Below are 18761 nucleotides of genomic sequence, written 5' to 3' on the forward strand. Positions count from 1 at the left end.
CAGACAGCTCAGGAGACCCTGTACCAGCCGCCTCCAGCCTACCACCAGCTCGGCCATTGAACTTCGTGACGGTTCTTGGCCATCTGAACCTCCTGTTTCCGCTCTTAGCCAGCACGATGCCCAGCACAGAGCGGTACCCCAAACGGACTGCTGTCATCGGTTTATCGATCTCCCAACATGTATTGGTCACTCACTATGTGCCAAGGCACTGACCTAAGCACCTCACATGTGTCAGCTCCTGCATTCCTCACATTCCTTATTACTAACCACACTTGATAGATGAGGAAACTGAGGCACTGAGAAGTTAAGAAACCAAAGGAGTTCCCCCTGCTCCCCCAGCTAGTATGTGGAGGCAGCGTGACCCCAGAGCCGGGACTCGGTGACAACACCGCTATAATCCTGCACGGAGACCGAGGCTGAGAAAGGAAGGGGCACCCTCAATAGCACACAGCCGACCCACCCCAATGAAGACGTGCCCCCAACACCGGTCCCCGGCCCCAGGAAGGATACTGGCCACCGTGAGGATGGTGCAAATGCTGCAGAGGACCAGACGGAGTGGCCCGATCCAGGGAGCCCCAGGCTGGGGCAGGCTCTTCACCCTCCAGAAGAGAAGGAGCTGCAGCCAGAAGTAGAATATTCCCACGAAGAAGGCGAAGAAGGCCCCCGTCAGGTGCGTGGCCCGCTGGTTCTTTTCCTGGGAGAGGAAGGGAGCAGAGTTGAGGGGCAGACCTGTGGGAGGGCGAGGGCCACGATGCCATGCAGGGAGGCGCCAGGACCAACTCCACGGACTGTGCTTGAAAACTGCCATACCCGGCGATTGGCTGATTGATTAGGTGCATTGGCTATTGTCAGCTCCACGAGGCCAGGCATTTATTTAAACTGCTGTTCACTGCTGGGGCCTCCATCCCTAAAACAGGGCCTGGCACATAGTAGCGCCTGGTAAAATTTTTTCTTTTAATTTATTTATTTTATTTATTATTTTTGGCTGCATTGGGTTTTCGTTGCTGCGCACGGGCTTTCTCTAGTTGCAGTGAGCAGGGGCTACTCTTCATTGTGGCACGCGGGTTTCTCATTGCGGTGGCTTCTCTTGTTGCGGAGCACAGGCTCTAGGCGTGCGGGCTTCAGTAGCTGTGGCACACGGGCTCAGTAATTGTGGCTCACGGGCTCTAGAGCGCAGGCTCAGGGGTTGTGGCGCACGGGCTTAGTTGCTCCGCTACATGTGGGATCTTCCCGGACCAGGGCTTGAACCTGTGTCGCCTGCATTGGCAGGCGGATTCTTAACCACTGCTCCACCAGGGAAGCCCAAGCCTCGTAAAATATTAGTGGAATAAATCCTTCATTCTCAACCTGGGTGGAAGAGAGCAGATTGTTGCCACCAAGGGGGTAAAAATTGGTTCTTGGAGGGTGAAAAAATATTAAATATTACAATGGTTTCTGGCTTACAGATATAGTATGTATTATATTAAAATGTTTTCATACTAAAAACTCCATGGCGGGGGTGGGGTGGGGTGGGGGGAACTTCCCTGGTGGCGCAGTGGATAAGACTCTGCGCTCCCAATGCAAAGGGCCTGGGTTCTTCGATTCCTGGTCAGGGAACTAGATCCCACATGCATGCCGCAACTAAGAGTTTGCATGCCACAGCTAAGGAGCCGGCAAGCCGCGACTAAGGAACCCACAGGCCACAACTAAGGAGCCCGCATGCTGCAACTAAGGAGTCTGCCTGTCGCAACTAAGACCCCACGCAACCAAATAAATAAATAAATATTAGGAAAAAAATAAAAACTTCATGGAGGGAAAGGATGATTAGGAGAAAATGTCTAAAAAAGTCTTCTGGGGACTTCCCTGGCAGTCCATTGGTGAGGACTCTGGGCTTCCACCGCACGGGGCTCGGGTTGGATCCCTGATCGGGAACTAAGATCGCACATGAGGCAGGGAGCAGCCAAAAAAAAAAAAAGCTTCTGCGTGGGGGGGGGGGGATATAATAATTAAAGGAAAACAAAGGTTAATGAACACAGGAATACATGATAAGTGAATGATTTGTTATGCAAATGTCATGGGGAATTTTTGTTAAGTTGGAGGCAGCCTCTTGTCTAAACACCCTTCGGCTTTCATGGCCTTTTGGCGGGAGAGGTTTGGAATCAGAGACATCATACTGAAAAACAAATAGATAAAAAATAAAATGATAAAATAAATCAAAGATTCCTCCTATTACTCATCCATTTATTTATTCTACAAATATCTACTGAGCTTTGTGGCTAAGAATGTGGGCTTCTAGAGTCTACGAATCTGGGTTCATCTCTGACCACCACGAACCGGCTGATAAAGAAATATCTCCGTCGGATTTGACCAGGAAGGACCTCCCTGGAGTTCTTGTGGAGATGGGTTAAAATAACCCTGTACAACGTAAAAAGCTAGTGCCTTCTACAGAGAGAACACTCCATCGATGTGGCAAACATTAAGAATAAGTGGGGGGCTTCCCTGGTGGCGCAGTGGTTGAGAATCTGCCTGCCAATGCAGGGGACAGGGGTTCGAGCCCTGGTCTGGGAAGATCCCACATGCCGCGGAGCGATTAGGCCCGTGAGCCACAATTACTGAGCCTGCGCATCTGGAGCCTGTGCTCCGCAACAAAAGAGGCCGCGATAGTGAGAGGCCCGCGCACCGCGATGAAGAGTGGCCCCCGCTTGCCACAAGTAGAGAAAGCCCTTGCACAGAAACGAAGACCCAACACAGCCATAAATAAATAAATTAATTAATAAATAAATTAATTAATTAAAAAAAAAAGAATAAGTGGGGAATTCCCCCGCGGTCCAGTAATTAGGACTCCACGCTTTCACTCCCCAGGGCCCCGGTTCGATCCCTAGTCGGGGAAATAGGATCCCGCCAAGCAGCGCGGTGCGGGGGGGCGGAGTGAACTGAGAAATTTTATCATTAAATGGGGGTATGGCAGTGAATTACCCCAAACTCCTAGGGGTTAACGGAATGATTACAAAGAGCCTCCCACGCGGCCTCTATCCAGAGACCAGACGCCCTCCCTCCACGGCCCGAGAGCCACAAGAGAAATACAAGTCCCAGGAGGCCGTGCGGGGACCAGCCCCCCCAAACCAGAAGCCTGCGCCCCGGGGATGCTGGGAGTTGTAGTCCCAGACTCTGGCGGGCAAGAACCTGGGCTGGCCTGCTCCGTCTCACCTGAAAATTGCCCACTATGGAGGTGCCCAGGGCGCAGAGGAGCCCCGTCCACAGGATCAGCTGGTTAGGCCACTTTCCGACCCCCCAGTCCCGAAGCTGCTGGTAACGGAGAATGCAGGTCCAGGCGGCTGGGAGGAGAGGGAAGTGGGCGGGAGGCCCGAGCCCCAGACGCCTGGGTAGGGGGTGGGGGGTGGGGTGGAAGAGACTGTGGGTCCTGGAGTGAGTGCCCAACTCCTGGATGTGGGGCAGGAGGAGGCTGGGTGCCGGGGCCCTCTTGCCTGGGTGGGGCTAGCACCGAACGAAGTGTGCGCGGGAGTATTTACCCAAAGCAGCTCCCAAGTTGAGCACCTGGCTGAAGATGCAGCTCTGAGGGGGGCTATTTCCACATCGACTGGGGGAGATAAACGGTCATCCTGAAGCTCCTCAGAACCAGGACCCCCTTCTTTCCTCCCTCCGGACCCCCCCCACCCCAAGCACCGTAACTACCTGATATAGGGGAAGCCTTCCGTGAGGTTCACAGCCTTGTTGGCCACAGCAAGCGAAAAACTGAAGTCGGGGAGACATCAAAGAGAGTAGAGGGAGTTCGACGAAACTTTTCTTTCTGTTACGCGCAGAAACCGGACTTCTAGCTCCCCCTCCCTCAGACCCAGGGGTCCGGGCCCCCAGCCCCTCCGCCCTCAGTCCCAGGGGTCCGGGTCCCCAGCCCCTCCCCCTCAGACCCAGGGGTCCGGGCCCCCAGCCCCTCCCCCCTCAGACCCAGGGGTCCGGGCCCCCAGCCCCTCCCCCCTCAGACCCAAGGGTCCGGACCCCCAGCTCCTCCCCCCTCAGACCCAGGGGTCCAGGGCCCCAGCCCCTCCCCCCTCAGACCCAGGGGTCCGGGGCCCCCAGCCCCTCCCCCCTCAGACCCAGGGGTCCGGGGCCCCCAGCCCCTCCCCCCTCAGACCCAGGGGTCCGGGTCCCCAGCCCCTCCCCCCTCAGACCCAGGGGTCCGGGCCCCCAGCCCCTCCCCCCTCAGACCCAGGGGTCCGGGCCCCCAGCCCCTCCCCCCTCAGACCCAGGGGTCCGGGTCCCCAGCCCCTCCCCCCTCAGACCCAGGGGTCCAGGGCCCCAGCCCCTCCCCCCTCAGACCCAGGGGTCCGGGCCCCCAGCCCCTCCCCCCTCAGACCCAGGGGTCCGGGTCCCCAGCCCCTCCCCCCTCAGACCCAGGGGTCCGGGCCCCCAGCCCCTCCCCCCTCAGACCCAGGGGTCCGGGTCCCCAGCCCCTCCCCCCTCAGACCCAGGGGTCCGGGCCCCCAGCCCCTCCCCTCTCAGACCCAGGGGTCCGGGCCCCCAGCCCCTCCCCCCTCAGACCCAGGGGTCCATCCTGCCTCTAACACTCACACGGTCCAGATGCCAGCAGTAGCCCAGAATGCCAGGAAGGCAGGCAGCAGGGACAGGTATCCCCACATGCCGGGGTCTGCAGGGAAGGAGAGGGGCAGGCACTGAGGTCACGACTTTAATCTCTCTGTCTCTCTCAGGTGAGCAACCAGCCCTAAGGGTACAGGTGTGTCATATCGTGGCCACCACCCCTGAGGCCTCCATTGGCTCGCAGGCATAAGCAATGGGCAAAGGTCGGGTCTAATGGGCCAGCTGTCTGCTCGGGAAACAGTCCCTATCTTTTGCGTAGTCCTTTGTCCTGATCCCCTAGTTCCTCTTAGCTGTCCTGCTCCCACCCGGCTTCTGAGACCCTCCCAGCGCCTCCCTGCACTGCCAGCTGGTGGGCTCCCCCCCGATGCTCGCCTGCCTGGGCTCCCTCCGGCTCCCTCCGCCCTGGGACTGGCGCTGCGTGAGAGGTTTGGGGAACAGGGCTGGGTTGTGGGGTGGGCCTGTCGGCGTTCCAGCAGAGCCAAAGACACTGTCAGGCCAAGAGTATGACCTCCACTTTCTTCAGGGCCTGCCCCCCAAAACTGCCACTTCCGGTCTCAGAACCGAGCAGGCAGCACCTTAACTTCCAGGGGCCCCTAGCTTCCTTCCTCCCACTTTATAGCTTCAGTGTTCAAACTCCCAGCCCTTGGCCTCCTCGAGACCCAGAAATCTGAGCCTCTAGCTCTCTCCACCCTTCCTCCCTTGGGGACCCAGAAGTCCAGGCCTCCAGTCCCTTCCAGAACACATGCAGTTGTTTCTAGCCCCTGAGGTCCATCCTCCCAGCTGTTACCTCCTTGGGGACGGAGAATCCAGACCTGCAGGTGCCTGCCCCTCTGAGTGCAGTTTCTGTCCTGAGGCAGTTGGGCGTGGGACCCTGGTGACCCTGCCTCCTCCCCCCACTGGCTTTCCCCTCTCCCTTCCTCTCTATCAAGCTGGAGTTCCCCACAGGCCGGGACTGAGTGGGAAGGGCAATCTTAGTGATGACATCTCCATCGGAAAAACCTCCCTCCCAGAAAGCGACTGCTTCCTCTACCCGGACCATTTTCTTCTCTCTCCGGCAGAACAAGCCTTAACTTCCTGTCTTCCTCCCCTCTTGGTACTCAGGTGTTTGTGTCCCGGGCCCCCTTCCTGCTGCCCCAGGACCCAGGAGTCCAGGCCCCAGCCCCTCCTCCCTCAGACCCGGAAGTTCCAGCCCCTCCTCCCTCAGCTCCCCACCTCTTTTTTTTTTATAAATTTATTTATCTATCTATCTATCTATTTATTTATTTGGCTGCATTGGGTCCTCGTTGCTGTGTGCGGGCTTTCTCTAGTTGTGGCGAGCAGGGGCTACCCTTCACTGCGGTGCGCAGGCTCTAGACATGTGGGCTTCAGTAGTTGTGGCTCACGGGCTCAGTAGTTGTGGCTTGCGGGCTCTAGAGCGCAGGCTCAGTAGTTGTGGTGCACGGGCTTAGTTGCTCCACAGCATGTGGGATCTTCCTGGACCAGGGCTCGAACCCGTGTCCCCTGCATTGGCAGGCAGATTCTTAACCACTGCGCCACCAGGGAAGCCCCCTCTTTTTTGTAATTGAAGTACAATTCACATAACATAAGATTAACCATTTTATTTTATTATTTTATTTTATTTTATTTATTTTTTGCTGTGCCACGTGGCTTGTGGGATCCTAGTTCCCCAACCAGGGACCGAACCCCAGGCCCCTGAGAGCGCCGAGTCCTAACCACTGGACCACCAGGGAAGTCCCTAACCGTTTAAAATTATACAATTCAGGGGCATTTAACATATTCACAATGTTGTGCAACCACCACCTCTATCTAAGTTTCAGAGCTTTTTCATCACCCCAGAAGGAAACCTCGTACCTATTAAGCAGACACTCCCAATTCCCTCCTCCCCCAGCCCCTGGCCACAACCAAACTGCTTTCTCCATATATGGATTTTCCTATTCTGGACGTTTCATATAAATGGAATCATATAATATGTGCCTTTTCATGTCTGGCTTCTCTCACTGAGCATGATGTTTCTGAGGTTCATCCACGTTGTAGTATGCAGTGCTTCCTGCCTTTTCATGGCTAAATAATATTCCACCAATGCCAGCCATCTGGGGACTCAAGGGTCTGAGACCCGCTTTTCTCCTCTGTGCTGCAGGATTTCCAGTGTCCCAGCAACTAGGACCTTCAGCTCTCATGTTCCTTGTGAGTTAAAAAAAAAAAAAAAGCGGAGAAACAGACAGACAGACACTATGAATATTTCTTGAAGGAGGAGGCCCAGCGATCAATCAAGAGTAAGATCTCTGCTTTCAGTGGGTTCCCAGCCTGGAGGGCAGACACACACGGATCCATAATGAGAACACAAGATGTTACAATGAAGGTAGCACAGCGCATGGGGGTCCCCAGAAGAGGAAGTGGCTAACTAGCAATGGTGGCCAGTGTGCGTTTGGTTGTGGGGGACGTTTAGGAAAGTCTGATGAGCCACACTTAGAGGATACATGCAAGCTGCAGCAAGGCCTTCTCAGTAGAGTCCAGATGGTTCCTGAAACCAGGCACCTGAGGGTTGAGTGCCTTTGTTTTGTCGACTAAAATAGAAATGCACGACCTGAGAGCTGTGAGTTTCAGTTTTATTTGGGGACATACTGAGGACTGTGGCCCACGAGACAGCCTCTCAGAGAGCTCTGAGGAACTGCTCCGATATCAGCATCTATGTGATTTTGGAGAAGGGGTACATGCCGTCAAGCACACATCTCTGTAGAAAGTTGCTGCTACTCACGAGGAATAGATACCTTAGTTAATGACTTTAGTGCTTTTCTAAGTATGAGAAGATGCAAGAAATTGGGTTCATAAAATCTTCTCCTGAAAATATCTAACTCTCTGTTAGATATTTGGCCTGCTCTGCCAGTTTTCCCAGAGCACAGAGTGCCTCATTCCTGATCCCTGCCTTGAACACCCTTCAGGGTGTGTCGAAAGTGAGTAACTCCAGTGGCTAATGACTCAATCCTTGTAGAGCCAAGTGGAGAGCAACATTCCTTAGTAGGCAGTCTGCTGGGTTACAGACTGTGGGGTCCACTAGGAGAAATGAGCCGGGACCCAAAGCTCTCAACTGCCATAAAGGGCTTGGATGTTATCCTGAGGGCACTGGGGAGCTATGGAAGGTTCTTGAGCAGGGAAGACTGAGAGGAGCTGATACTGGTGGTGTGTAGACATGAAAAAGATATAATGATAGTAACTGTTACCCCGTCTTACGTGTCGGGCACTACCCTATGTGCTCCACATGGGTTAACTCACTAATTCTCATGACAGCCCTAAGGTGTCGTTGCCGTAATTATGGACCAGATTCTCTAATCCTCATGAAAGTAGAATTCCTCGTTTCGTTTTCTTTCTTTCTTTTTCTTTTCTTTTTTTGACCACATGCTTGTGGGGTCTTAGTTCCCCGACCAGGGATCGAACCCGGGCCCTTGGTGGTGGAAGCTCGGAGTCCTAACCACTGGACCACCAGGGAATTCCCAAATTCCTGGCTTCTTGACTCACTCCTACATGCTCCCACCCCCACCCCCACCCCAACACACACACACACAGAGCCCAGCGATCCTGAGGAAAAAGCATCTGGAATAATTCCAAACTTCACACATCTAAGTGATACCCCAGAAGATCCAGAGCTTTCAACTTGGCAAGACTTGAGTTCGAATCCCACCTCTGCCATTTAAGAGCTGGGTGCCTGTAGAGTGTCCTACAGCTGCTGTAACAAAGTACTACAAACTTAGTGGCTTAAGACAACACAAATGTATTAGCTTCTGTTTCTGGCGGTTAGAAGTCCAAAAGGGGTCTTATGTGCTGAAATCAAGGTGTGGGCAGGGCTGAAGTCAAGGTGTGGTCCTTCTGGAGGTTCCATGGGAGAATCCATTTCCTCCTCGTCTTTTCCAGCTTCTAGAGGTGCCTGCATCCCTTGGCTCATGGCCTCTACCTCCCTTTGCACGGTGGGAGGTGCTTCTGTCATCACACCCCCTTCTCTGATTCTGAGAGTGACCCCTCTTTCATTTGTAAGAGCTGTGTGATTACGTTGGGCTCACCCAGATAATCCAGGAGAATCTCCCCATCTCAAGACCCTTAATTTAATCTGCAAAGTCCCTTTCACCATGTAAGGTACCACCAACACACGTCCTGGAGATGAAGATATAGACATCTTGGGCGGCGGTGTTATTCTGCTCCCACAGGACCCTTGGGTGGGTGGGGGGGGTGTCTCAGTTTCCTCAGTCTGTAAAATGGGGCACATCGTACCATTTGGGAGTCTGACTGCCTGGGTTTGGGTCTCCATCTCTGCCTCTTGCTGGCGGTGTAACCTGCCCCAAGGGCTTCCTCTCCCTGAACCTTTGCTTCCTCATCTGTGAAATGGAGATAATAGTAACTAGCAGGGGGCTGCAGTGTGGAATTGCGGAGCCAACCCGCCTAACGCGCTCAGAGCATGTCTGACATGTGTGCGTTTCTTTTTTTTTTGGCCGCGCCGTGCAGCTTGTGGGGTCTTAGTTCCCCAAGCAAGGATTGAACCCGGGCCCTCAGCAGTGAGAACACAGAGTCCTAATCACTGGACCGCCAGAAAATTCCCTGACACCTGTGTGTTTCCAAGAGGTAGCTGCTGTTCCTTTTGCCTTTATCTGGGGGTTCATGCTCAGAATCAAGTGAAAACAGAATGCGTGGTCCGCCTTTGATGGGTGCCTGGCACGTGGCTATAGTTCAATGCAGGACGCTTCCTTAGTTTAGCTGCCAGTGGCAGGAGGGGGAATCAGAGTTCCTGGAATTTTGTTTTGTTTTGTTTGCCACTTAGCAGATATTGACTGAGGACCCACTGTGTGCCAGGCACTGTTCTAGACGCTGGAGATACAGCCGTGAACAAGCAGACGAAAACTGCGCTGGTGGAGTGGCGCTCTAGCAAGTTCTCACCCCTCTCCCCCGACCCCACCAGTGCCCTCCTTTCGTTTCTCAGAGACCACTGTCTCAGCCATGTCTCAGCGTCTTCCTCCAGAATCCTTCCTTCCTTCGTTCAGTAAATATTTCCCTGAGGTACCTGGGCTCCCAGGCCTGATCTGACCCAGCCCCTGTCCTCGAGGGGGTCCCTGTGTGCAGGGGATGTGTGCCCTAGTGGACATCACACAGGGCCCTGAAGGAGCCCAGGGGAGGGAGGGCTGGATGCTACCAGCTGCTCTCCCTGCCAGGGAAAGTGTGCCCCCCACCTTGCCCCAGCTGTGCTTGTGCCTGTCTGATTCCTGCTCCTCTTTCAAAAGGAAGTAAAGATGCCAACTCCCAGGTGACCCTAGGCAAGACTCCCCCCGCCCTGCTCTGGGCCTTGGTACCCACCTCCCTGCATTGGTACAAAGGCTAGGCTTAGTGTCCCTCTGGTGGCTGTTTGATATCCTCAGGACATCCCTGAGAGGACTGGGGGAAGGGCGACTCCAGCCTGGTGGGCTACTTTCAATTTGGGAATCAGGCTCCTCCCACTGTCCAGTTGCAGGCTGGGGGCCTGGAATCTTCTGGATCCTTCCAGAAACAGGCTGCTATCCTGGCTCGGCTGAGGGGAAGAGGCCGTGGTCTTCCTCTGGGTGAGATGATATTACAGTTTCACTTTTAGGAAACTGCTTCTGCTTGGTGGTGGGAATCGTTTTCCCCAGAAAAGGGAACCTGCCCGGGTAGGGGATGAAGGCCTCTAGGGATCTCTGTTTTCTCAGCTGTAAAAGCAAGGATCATAATGGTGCCTCTGTCATGGCGTTCAGGAGTGAGTCCATGCAAGGACTTAAAACAGTGCCTGGCACATAGTGAATGCTGCATAAAGGTAGGTATTCACGTTGTGAGGTCCTCCAGGTTGTGTTCAGAACTTCTGCAGAGCGGGACTTCCCTGGTGGTGCAGTGGTTAAGAATCCGCCTGCCAATGCAGGCGACACGGGTTCGAGCCCTGGCCCGGGAAGATCCCACATGCCGCGGAGCAACTAAGCCTGTGAGCCACAACTACTGAGCCCGCGTGCTGCAACTAATGAAGCCCACGCACCTAGAACCCGTGCTCGGCCACAAGAGAAGCCACCGCAATGAGAAGCCCGTGCACCGCATGGAAGCGTAGCCCCCACTCGCCGCAACTAGAGAAAGCCCGTGAGCAGCAACGAAGATGCAAAGCAGCCAAAAATAAATAAATATAAATAAATTTATAAGATAAAAATACAAATAAATAAATAAATTTATTTTTTTTAAAAAAAGAACTTCTGCAGAGCCTCCTGCAACCCTGAGAAGTTGTGCTGCTCTGTAGGGTAGGGAGCTCGAGCTCAGAGCAAGAGGCTTGCTTCGTCCCTGGGTCCTCCAGAAGGCAAATGCTGCTGTGGCATTAGCAATGCAAGAGGTTTATTGGGGGTGACACCAGTGAAAGATAGAGGGGAGGGAGACGAGGAGTAGGCGGGGGAGTCGGTCTGCCACCTGTAAAAGGAAAGGGGGGAAGGAAGGTATATTTAGGAAGAGCTTGAGACCATGCAACTCAAAGAGCTCAGCCCAACGGGGAGATGCAGAGCAGAGATTCACTGCGGACAAATCCATAGGAACAGAAAGTAGGTTAGTGGTTGCCAGACGGGTGGGGAGTGATTGCTTAATCACTTCCTTTCTGGATGGCGAAAACGTTTTGGAACTTGATAGGGGTGATGGTGGCACAAGAGTGCAACGGTACCAAATGCCACTGAATTATACACCTTAAAATGGTTAAAGTGATGAATTTTGTGTTACTTGAATTTTATCTCAATTTAAAGAAAAAAAAAAAAAAGATTGCCATTAGATGAGTCCCACATTGGGTGGAAGTGGTCAGGCCCCAGCACGGCCCCCACCCCAATGCTAAGTCATTGGTTGGGGGCTGCCCAAAAAGAACGTCGATCCAAAAAAAATAATAGTTGCAGGTACTGCAGCTGGGGGCTGTCAGCCAAATGCACTCCTCACAGTTGGGTAAGTTCTTTATTGAAGGGAGATCCATTTCGGCTGCCGTACTTTCCAGTGTCACTGGGGAGCTGGGGTCAGAACTCAGGTTTGTCTGGTTCTAAAATCTGGTTCTTCCTCCTACACAGTTGGTGGGAATGTAAATTGGTACAGCCACTATGGAGGTTCCTTAAAAAACTAAAAATAGAGCTATCATGTGATCCTGCAATCCCACTCCTGGCTATATATCTGGAGAAAATTATAATTTGAAAAGATACATGCATCCCAATGTTCATTGCAGCACTATTTACAATAGCCAGGTCATGGAAGCAACCAAGATGTTCATCAACAGATGAGTGGATAAAGAAGATGTGGTACATATACACAATGGAATATTACTCAGCCAGAAAAAAGAATGAAATAAAGCCATTTGCAGCAACATGGATGGATGGACTTAGAGATTATCATACTAAGTAAGCCAGAGAGAGAAAGACAAATATCATATGATATCACTTATATGTGGAATCTAAAAAAAAATGATACAAATGAACTTATTTATACAACAGAAATAGGCCCACAGAAATAGAAAACAAACTTTTGGTTACATATACACACTACTATTTATAAAATCGATAACAAACAAGGACCTTACTGTATAGCACAGGAAACTATACTCAATATTTTGTAATAACCTAAAAGGGAAAATAATCTGAAAAATTATATATATATAACTGAATCACTTTGCTGTACACCTGAAACTAACACAACATTGTAAATCAATTATACTCCAATAAAAAAAACAAAATAAGAAAATAAAATCTAGTTCTTTCCAGTGTGCCATGCTTCTTCCTCAAATACCCATATCCAGCCAAACTTCCACCCAACCCATCCATTCATCTGTGCATATGTTCTTGCCTTTATGCATTTATCCAATGAGCTATTTACCCACTCATCCACTCACTTGCCTATCTATCCAACCATAATTTCTTCAGATATTCTTCAAGCTCTCCAAAGCTCCATCCATCCATTCAACTATCCATTCACCCACCCATATGTTCTTTCATTCTTTAATCCGTTCTATCAGTTCTCTGTTCCTGTTTATCCTACCATCCATCCATCAATCCAATCATCCACTTTCCCATTGATCCAGTCCACTTAATCAACCATCTATTAGCTTCCTATGGCTGCTATAACAAATTCCCCCAAACCTGGTGGCATAAAACAACAGAGCAGAGTAAGGGGATGGCTGCGGTGGGTGGGTAATTCCAGGCAGGGCTGTCGGGGAAGGTCTCCTGAGGAAGTGACATTGCAGCAAAGACCGGGAGCAGGTGAGAGAGTGAACCCTGTGGATATCAGTGGGCAGAGCTCTCCTGGTAGAGAGAAGAGCAGGGAAAGACCTGGAGATGCTTGGGACTTTCGGCTTCCAGCAAGGAAGCTGATAGGACTATAACAGAGTGAGCAATGAGGAGAATAGTAAGTGATAAATCAGAGGAAGAATGGAGGCCATTGTAAGGACATCAGATTTTAATCTAGGTGTGTATCCATTGCCTATAGTTTAGGACATCAATAAACATTTATCATCTCACATGGTTTCTGTGGGTCAGGAATTCAGGAGCGGCTTAGCTGGATGGTTTTGGCTTGGGGTTTCTCCTGAGATGGCTGTCAAGCTGTGGATGGTGCATAATCCTGTGAAAGCTTGGTAGAGACAGGAGGACCGTTTCCAGGGTGGTCACTCACATGACTGTCAGATTCAGTTCCTCTCTGGCTGTTGGCAAGAGGCCTCAGTTCCTTGCCCTTGCCTCGTGGATGTCCCCATAAGGAGATTGCCATGACCTCTTGACATTGCACTGAGTTCCCCCAGAGGAGTGAGTGATCCCAGAGAGGATGGTGTCTTTGATAACATAGCAGTGGACATGCCATCTTTTCTGCAATATCCTGTTGGTTACACAGCTCAGCCAGGTTCAATGTGGAAGAAGCTACACAAGGCATGAATCCTGGGGAGGAGGTGGGGTGCAGAGTGAAGGTCATCTTGGGGACTGGCTACCAGGGTATGAGTCCATTGCAGAACTTTGAGCAGGGTGATGATGCTATAGGTAGAGACAGATATATAGATAATTATGTACATGCATGTGTGCATATGCATAGGTATGTATATATAGATATAGGAATATGTATATAAATTAACACATAGTATGAATACTTATATTTTATTCTATTATTATATACATTTTGTTGTTACACAAGTAATACATGAAAACAGAGAGACAACTCACCACCAACCATTTATTTTTTTCCAGCTTTATCGAGGTACGACTGACAAACAAAAACTATGTATATTTAAGGCGTACACCATGATGTTTTGATATATGTATACACTGTGAAATGATCACCACGATCAAGCTAATTAACACATCCATCACCTCACATAGTTACCATCTTTGTGTGTACGTGGTGGGAACACTTATGACCTACTCTCTTAGCAAATTTCAAATGTACAATGTTTTATTATTAACTGTAGTCACCATGCTGTACCTTAGACCCCCAGAACTTATTCATTGTATAATTGGAAGTTTGTACCCTTAGACCAACCCCCGTTCCCCCCTCCCTGTAACCACCATTCCACTCTTTGTTTCTGTGAGTTCGACTGTTTTTTATTTTTTATTTTTATTTATTTTTTTAAATGAATTTATTTATTTTTGGCTGCATTGGGTCTTCGTTGCTGTGCGTGGGATTTCTCTAGTTGCGGTGAGCGGGGGCTACTCTTCGTTGTGGTGCGAGGGCTTCTCATTGCGGTGGCTCCTCGTTGTGGAGTATGGCTCTAGGCACGTGGGCTTCAGTAGTTGTGGCACGCGGGCTCAGTAGTTGTGGCACATGGGCTTAGTTGCTTTGTGGCATGTGGGGTGTTCCCGGACCAGGGCTTGAACCTGTGTCCCCTGCATTAGCAGGCAGATTCTTTTTATTTATTTATTTATTTATTTATTTATTTATTTATTTATTTATTTATTTTTGGTTGTGTTGGGTCTTCGTTTCTGTGCGAGGGCTTTCTCTAGTTGCGGCAAGTGGGGGTCACTCTTCATCGCGGTGCACGGGCCTCTCACTATCGTGGCCTCTCTTGTTGTGGAGCACAGGCTCCAGACACGCAGGATCAGTAGTTGTGGCTCACGGGCTTAGTTGCTCCGTGGCATGTGGGATCTTCCCAGACCAGGGCTCGAACCCGTGTTCCCTGCATTAGCAGGCAGATTCTCAACCACTGTGCCACCAGGGAAGCCCAGCAGGCAGATTCTTAACCACTGCGCCACCAGGGAAGTCCTCGACTGTTTTTTAGATTCTACGTATAAATGAGGTCATGCAGTATTTGTCTTTCTGTGTCTATTTTTTCTCACTTAGCATAATGTCCTCCAGGTTCATCCATGTTGTTGCAAATGACAGGATTTCCCCCTTCCTCATAGCTGAAAAAATATTGCAATGTATGTATACACATCTTCTTTATCCATTCACCTGTCCACATACACTTAGGTTGTTTCCATGTCTTGATTATTGTGAATCATGCTGCAATGAACTGGGGAGTACAGATATCTCTTCGTGATAGAGATTTCATTTTGATATATACCCAGAAGTGGGCTTGCTGGATCACATGATAATTCTATTTGTAATATATATATATACACACATATATATATATATTTTTTGGCTGCGTTGGGTCTTTCTTGCTGCATGCAGGGTTTCTCTAGTTCTGGCGAGCGGGGGCTACTCTTCGTTGCAGTGCGCGGGCTTCTTATGGCGGTGGCAGAGCATGGGCTCTAGGGCTCAGGCTCAGTAGTTGTGGCGCACGGGCTTAGTTGCTCCGCGGCATGTGGGATCTTCCTGGACCAGGGCTCGAACCCGTGTCCCCTGCGTTGGCAGGTGGATTCTTAACCACTGCGCCACCAGGGAAGTCCCTATTTCTAATTTTTTGAGGAAACTCCAAATTTTTTTCTCACAGTGGCTGCACCAATTTACATTCCCAGCAACAGTGTACAAGTGTTCCCTTTTCTCCAATCCTCCTCCCAATCATTTAATTTACACACACATAAAAGTAGATATCCCTTTCTCCTCAAAATATGATCATCCCGAATTTGCTGTTTTATAGCACGCTTTCCCCCTTAATAAGTCACGTGCCCCCTTGAGAGTTACCAAGCCCACGATATCCCTCCAGCAAGTGAATGACTGGTCTGAGGAAGCCACCTGCAACACAGGTGTCTCCTAAGGCATGCTTCTCATACGTGTTCTGGAACATCCCAATCACCAGTCTGGGTGATTCTGATTTAGGCGGTCAGGGGCGGGGTCTGAGATTCTGCATCTCTACCAAGCACCCACGGAATCCTGCTTGATGCCGCTGGTCCATGGCTACACTTTGGGTAGCAGCATCCTGAAATGATTAATTATTCAATATTCGACCAGCCTCTCTCAAGAGGCTGAACCTTGGAATCTATATGTTCACTACTTTCTCTAGGTGATTCTTTATTATTTTCTCTCTTTTTGTTTTTTGGCGGAGTTTCTTTCTTTTTTGGGGGGGGGGTGGTGGTAGAATATACATAATGTCAAATTTGCCATTTTAACCATTTTATTTATTTATTTTTGGCCTCACCTCGGGGCATGCGGAACTTCCCCACCAGGGATTGAACCTGGGCCCCCTGCAGTGGAAGGTGGAGTCTTAACCACTGGACCGCCAGGGAAGCCCCATTTTAACCATTTTAAAGTGTACAATTCAACGGCATTATGCACATGTGCGATGCTTTGCAACCATCACCGCTCTCTAGTTCCAGAACTTCATTCAAAAAGGAAACCCCATGCCCAATATCAGTCACTCCCCATTCTCCCCAGCCCATGGCAATCACGGATCTGCTTCCTCCCGCCCCCCACCGCTTTGAGGCATGCGTGATCTTATTTTCCCGACCAGGGATGGAACCCATGCCCCCTGCAGTGGAAGCACTGGAGCCCTAACTCCTGGACTGCCAGGGAATTCCCCGGATCTGTTTTCTGTCTCTCCAGATTCACCTATTCTGGATATTTCATAGAGATGGAATCACTGCATATGTGACTTTTTGTGTCTGGCTCTTTTTACCCAGTATGATGTTTTTAAGGTTCATCTGTGTTGTAGCATGTGTCAGAGATTTATTCGTTTTTCCGAGGTGCCTCTTATGTCATCTGTGGGTCGAGAACCAGCTGGATCCTGTCCGGGCAGTGCAGCAGCAGGGGTTGAGAGTACAAACTCTGTAATCTGGTGGTCAGTTACACCTCCTTGGAAAGCCTCACTCTGCTCATCTGTAAAATGGGGATAATAACAGCCCCTCCCTCACAGGACTATTTGCAAAGTGACTGGAGTGTGCTAAGATCTCAGTAACTGTTAGGTACTATTGTTCTTCCGTCTTGCGAATATGCTGTAATCGGTCCAACCAATCTCCTACAGCTGGACATTACAGCTCTTCCTATTTTTCTGCTTTTTCAACAAATGCTGAGACAAACATCTTTAAATATTTTAACACTTGTCCAGTTATTTCTTTGGCATAAAATCCTGGAAGTGGCATTGGCGGGTTAAAATGTTATTTGTATTATGAAATATTTCTGACACGTAGAAAAAGAACAGACAGTGAATACAATGAACTAGGCCTTCCACCTCCGGGCTTAAAAAACAAAAAATTACAAATAACAATGTCCTGAGTAGCTTTCCTGGTTGCATTCCTTCCGCTCTGCCCCCAGGGGTCGCCACTGGGACTCCCCCGCCCCTTATCATGCCCATGCAAGTTTGTGTATAATTTCATGTGTCCACACACGACCCCTGTTTTATGTGTTTTAAAACTGCGTGCATTCGACTATGTAAACTTCTGCAACTAGCAGCATGCTTTAGGGTTGTCCAGGTTGATATACAGAGTGCTGGTTCATCCACTTTCACTGTAGCATGGTGTTCCCCTGTATAAATATGCCATGATCCATTTAAGTCATGCCTCATGTGATGGACATTTAAGCCGCTTCCAGTTTTTCACCCTTACGAACACCATTGTCGCAAGCATTCTTGTGCTTATTTTTTGTTCACATTTTTGAGAGTTTTTCTAGGGTGTACACCCGCTGGTGGAAGGGCTGCACTTTTTTTTTTTTTTTTTTTTTTAATTTTTTTTTTTATTTATCTTTGGCTGTGTTGGGTCTTCGTTTCTGTGCGAGGGCTTTCTCTAGTTGTGGCAAGCGGGGGCCACTCTTCATCGCGGTGCGCCGGCCTCTCACTGTCGCGGCCTCTCTTGTTGCGGAGCACAGACTCCAGACGCGCAGGCTCAGTAATTGTGGCTCACAGGCCCAGTTGCTCCGCGGCATGTGGGATCTTCCCGGACCAAGGCTCGAACCCGTGTCCCCTGCATTGGCAGGCAGACTCTCAACCACTGCGCCACCAGGGAAGCCCAGGGCTGCACTTTTAAGATTCAGACCTGCTGATAGGACTTTCCCGAAGAGCTGAGTTTTTTTGTTGCTGTTGTTTTTTTAAATTAATTTTTATTGGAGTTTAGTTGATTTACAGTGTTGTTTCAGTTGAGCTGAGCTTTTTATAGGGTCCTCTCTGCTTGCTGGCTCCCCTTCTCCTGGTGAGGCTGCATCTCTTCTCCGGAGCTGTAGCCATCCTTATGGGGGTGGGGGTACCTGGGTTGGGGGTGTCTCCGAGCTGGGGATAGTCCCAGATAGGGAAAGAACAGTAAGAACAGAGGGTGGGGGCCTGGAAGCACGAGTGAAGGACACCTAGGAGGGTGTTAAGGACCCCTCAAAGAGGGACCAGTGTGGTCCTTGTTCTATAGATGTGAGCCTGAGGCCCAGAGAGGGCAAGCCACTTCTCCAAAGTCACAGAGTGACGGATTGCAGAAACCAGCTTCATACATTCATTCCTTCAGCACAAATTAATGAAGCACCTATTCCGTGCCATGCATTGTTCCAAGAGCACAGGATATACAGCCGTCAACAAAACAAAGACCGCCTGCTCCAAGTGTGGGGCTTATTATTCCGGACGTAATTATGATGAATTGCTAATTATGTTTGCCTCTAGGACTGGAGCAGAGGGGTGATCCCAACTGTGGGCGTGGGGGGGTGCCCCATGGGAGCTCCCCATGAGTCAGGGCTTTCTTCAAAGCCCCCACCTATCAATCTCCTTCTTTCTGACCCTTTCACCCACAGAGTGTTACTGTGGGTACTCAAAATTAAACAGGTTATTTAGGGGAAGAGAAGGTGGTCTAGAA

At 50.3% G+C, this 18761-nt stretch overlaps 1 protein-coding gene and 1 long non-coding RNA gene across 8 annotated transcripts in view; one reads left to right on the top strand and one right to left on the bottom strand.

Moving 5' to 3' along the window:
- Positions 1 to 6831, bottom strand: part of TMEM150B (transmembrane protein 150B) — a 9113-nt gene extending 2282 nt beyond the window's left edge. Inside the window, exons 1-6 of one of the 3 annotated variants that reach the window (XM_082368322.1) lie at positions 5381 to 6830; positions 4567 to 4717; positions 3673 to 3732; positions 3510 to 3577; positions 3187 to 3314; positions 511 to 694 (exon numbers count right to left, since the gene is read on the bottom strand). In XM_082368322.1, the coding sequence (XP_082224448.1) occupies positions 511 to 694; positions 3187 to 3314; positions 3510 to 3577; positions 3673 to 3732; positions 4567 to 4634 (508 nt within the window). In that variant the 5' untranslated portion in view covers positions 4635 to 4717; positions 5381 to 6830. Of the gene's footprint in view, positions 1 to 510; positions 695 to 3186; positions 3315 to 3509; positions 3578 to 3672; positions 3788 to 4566; positions 4718 to 5380 lie in introns of all 3 variants that reach the window. The other 2 variants (XM_082368321.1, XM_082368323.1) reach the window with 2 other exon arrangements.
- On the top strand, positions 3150 to 10777 carry LOC309616958. Of its 5 annotated transcripts, none has more exons than XR_014237664.1 (3): positions 3150 to 3249; positions 9085 to 10399; positions 10502 to 10777. It is a non-coding gene; the product is annotated as an uncharacterized lncRNA (long non-coding RNA). The 5 variants fall into 5 exon arrangements; XR_014237665.1 differs by having other exon boundaries at positions 9085 to 9201; positions 9398 to 10777; XR_014237666.1 differs by having other exon boundaries at positions 9085 to 9201; positions 9401 to 10777.
- The last annotated feature ends 7984 nt before the right edge of the window (positions 10778 to 18761 follow it).

Source organism: Balaenoptera borealis, assembly GCF_965194805.1.
Source record: "Balaenoptera borealis genome assembly, chromosome: 19".
NCBI lineage: Eukaryota > Metazoa > Chordata > Mammalia > Artiodactyla > Balaenopteridae > Balaenoptera > Balaenoptera borealis.